This window comes from Zeus faber, assembly GCF_960531495.2.
Source record: "Zeus faber genome assembly, chromosome: 3".
NCBI classification, from domain to species: Eukaryota; Metazoa; Chordata; class Actinopteri; order Zeiformes; family Zeidae; genus Zeus; species Zeus faber.
Genome location: NC_137190.1, coordinates 21,832,066 through 21,834,565, shown reverse-complemented (window position 1 = coordinate 21,834,565; position 2,500 = coordinate 21,832,066). Strand labels below are relative to the sequence as shown.

Here is a 2,500-nt window from a genome sequence, read left to right as displayed (position 1 = left end):
TATCACAATGACTGAAGTGAACGCCCATATCTCAGCCAACAGGAGCATAATTGCCACCAGGGAATACCACAGCAAGACATGCCGGGGGGGGCACGTTGAAGTATTCCTCATTCAGCAAAGTTGGATAATTAACGGTGAAAGAACACCCAGTGCTGCGAGCGCTGGTTGAATAAGGCAGGGGGGGGGTAAGATGAGTGTAATTACGTGGGCCCTCGTGGCACGTCTGCAGAGTCCACAATGGTGATGCTTAATGATAATATTCACTCCTGGGGCTTCCGCCAAATGGATCTATATGCTTCACCAGCCTCCCCTTTTAGCAGCCACACTATTCTCCAAAGCGACCCCGTGCGTTTCCGGTAAAAACAATTAGGGTTTGCGGTGGCATTTTCCATCAGACAATGTTTCACAGCACTTCCTCAAACTTCTTGAATGTGTTTATATAAATATCGTCGAGCATGAAGTGAACGTATTAAGAGTGTAGATCTTCCACGTCTACGGTATGGCATCTACAGTAAATAAAACAGAATTTTTATATCATTTTGTTCAAGTTGTCCTCTTTCAAAAAAAGGTATTGACAGAAGATAGGAAGTCCGCTTGGGGGTGGGGACGGTCTATAACCTGCCTCTAAACTCTGCACAACACCGCATGCCTTCTGTACCCTCTGTCGCTCCATGCCAGTCAGCAGCACGGTGTTTGGTCTTTAAGTACAGACTTATGTACGCCGTTCTGGATGATTTAAGAGCTCGCCATTAGGTGCCATGTCTACCCTGTCTGCTCCTTGGGAGGTGTTTAATCTGTGCAGGTACAGTACTATGCCATTAGCGGAGCTGGAATTGTGCCAGCAACTTTGTGGCTGCAGCTACACTTTTGTGGCTCTGAAATAAACTCTGCAATAATAGGCCTTACCAGTTTATTTTAATTCCCAGATAGAATAACTACAAATGTCATGGGGATTTGCTCTGTTCTTATGTCAAAGGGGGAGAAAAAAAAAACCCCAGCAATTGTTCACATTGTTTCATCTCAAACAACAGAGGAAAACCAATTTTGGCAAGCAGCCATAATTTGAAATAAATCTAATAAAGCTCTGTATACTCCTTACAGTGTACCTGTAGCTATAAATAGACCACTGCAACGGCCTTGTGCATCCATCTTTCTTTCTTTTTCCCAGTTGTCTCCTGGGTCTGAAGAGGAGGAACATGAAGGCCCAGTGTGTGAGAAGCTGGGTCGGATCCAGTTCAGTGTGGGATACAGCTTCCAGGACTCCACCCTCACTGTAAAGATCCTCAAAGGCCAGGATCTGCCGGCCAAGGACTTCTCTGGCACCTCCGACCCCTTCGTGAAGCTCTACCTGCTGCCAGACAAGAAGCACAAGCTGGAGACCAAGGTCAAGAGGAAGAACCTCAATCCTCACTGGAATGAGACCTTCCTGTTTGAAGGTACCGTCTCAATAGAATGCAATGGAAAAGTGGCACACTGAACAGTTGTCTTGTACCTGTGTGCGTACGCATATCCGGCTAGGTTTTCAATTTTATTTTTTTTCTTCATCCCAGGGTTCCCCTATGAGAAAGTGATACAGAGGACCCTCTACCTTCAGGTTCTGGACTACGACCGCTTCAGCAGGAACGACCCGATCGGAGAGGTGTCCATCCCTCTGAACAAGCTGGACCTGGCAAACATGCAGACTTTCTGGAAGGAGCTGAAACCATGCAGCGACGGCAGCGTGAGTATGAGACGGGGTGGGGGCGGATGAAAAAGACAGGAGCCAGAGTCAGAGGAGGGAAAAGCGATGGGACAGAATGTGACTGGTGATGTCATTCCCGGCTGCCGTGGCACTCTCGGGGGAGACGCGGAGACTTGCTGGAGGGGAAAAGAGACGGGAAAAATAGAATACGGAGAGCCTGACAGGTAGATGGAGGGAAGTAAGGCGAGAAACAGAGCGTAGATAAAGGGCGGGGGAGGGTCAACAGTTAAAAGAAACACTGTTGGTTTGAGGAAAATGTCTCTCTAACTAATTGAATATTGTATATATCCTGTGTTTAGGGGAGTCGGGGGGATCTTCTGGTGTCTCTTAGCTACAACCCTACAGCCAACACCATAACTGTGAGCATCATTAAAGCGCGCCACCTTAAAGCCATGGACATCGGAGGCACATCTGGTAAACATTTTCCATCGTCCTCAAAGTACTTCATCCGCGTCCTTGCACATTATCACTGTAATAGCTCACTGGTTATTTGAACATACAGTACATAACATTTACAGGCAATGGTGTCTATTGAAAGGGTGAGAAGGGATAACAAAATGGCAACAGCATGAAAACATACCCTTTTCCCTCCCCCCTCAGACCCCTATGTGAAGGTGTGGTTGATGCACAAAGACAAGCGTGTGGAGAAGAAGAAGACAGTGGTGATGAAGCGTTGTCTCAACCCGGTTTTCAACGAGTCATTCCCCTTTGACGTGCCCGCCCACGTGCTCAGGGAGACCACCATCATTATCACCGTCA

General features: G+C 47.4%; 1 protein-coding gene across 1 annotated transcript in view; it reads left to right on the top strand.

Annotated features, from left to right (window-relative positions):
* Positions 1–2,500, top strand: part of syt7b (synaptotagmin VIIb) — a gene marked incomplete at both ends in the record, with an annotated part of 39,291 nt that overhangs the window by 35,701 nt on the left and 1,090 nt on the right. The window contains 4 exons of the mRNA XM_079997282.1: positions 1,169–1,436; positions 1,551–1,720; positions 2,041–2,155; positions 2,342–2,500. The exon at positions 2,342–2,500 is cut by the window's right edge and continues 41 nt beyond it. Coding sequence (XP_079853408.1) covers positions 1,169–1,436; positions 1,551–1,720; positions 2,041–2,155; positions 2,342–2,500 — 712 coding nt within the window. The remainder of the gene's footprint in view (positions 1–1,168; positions 1,437–1,550; positions 1,721–2,040; positions 2,156–2,341) is intronic.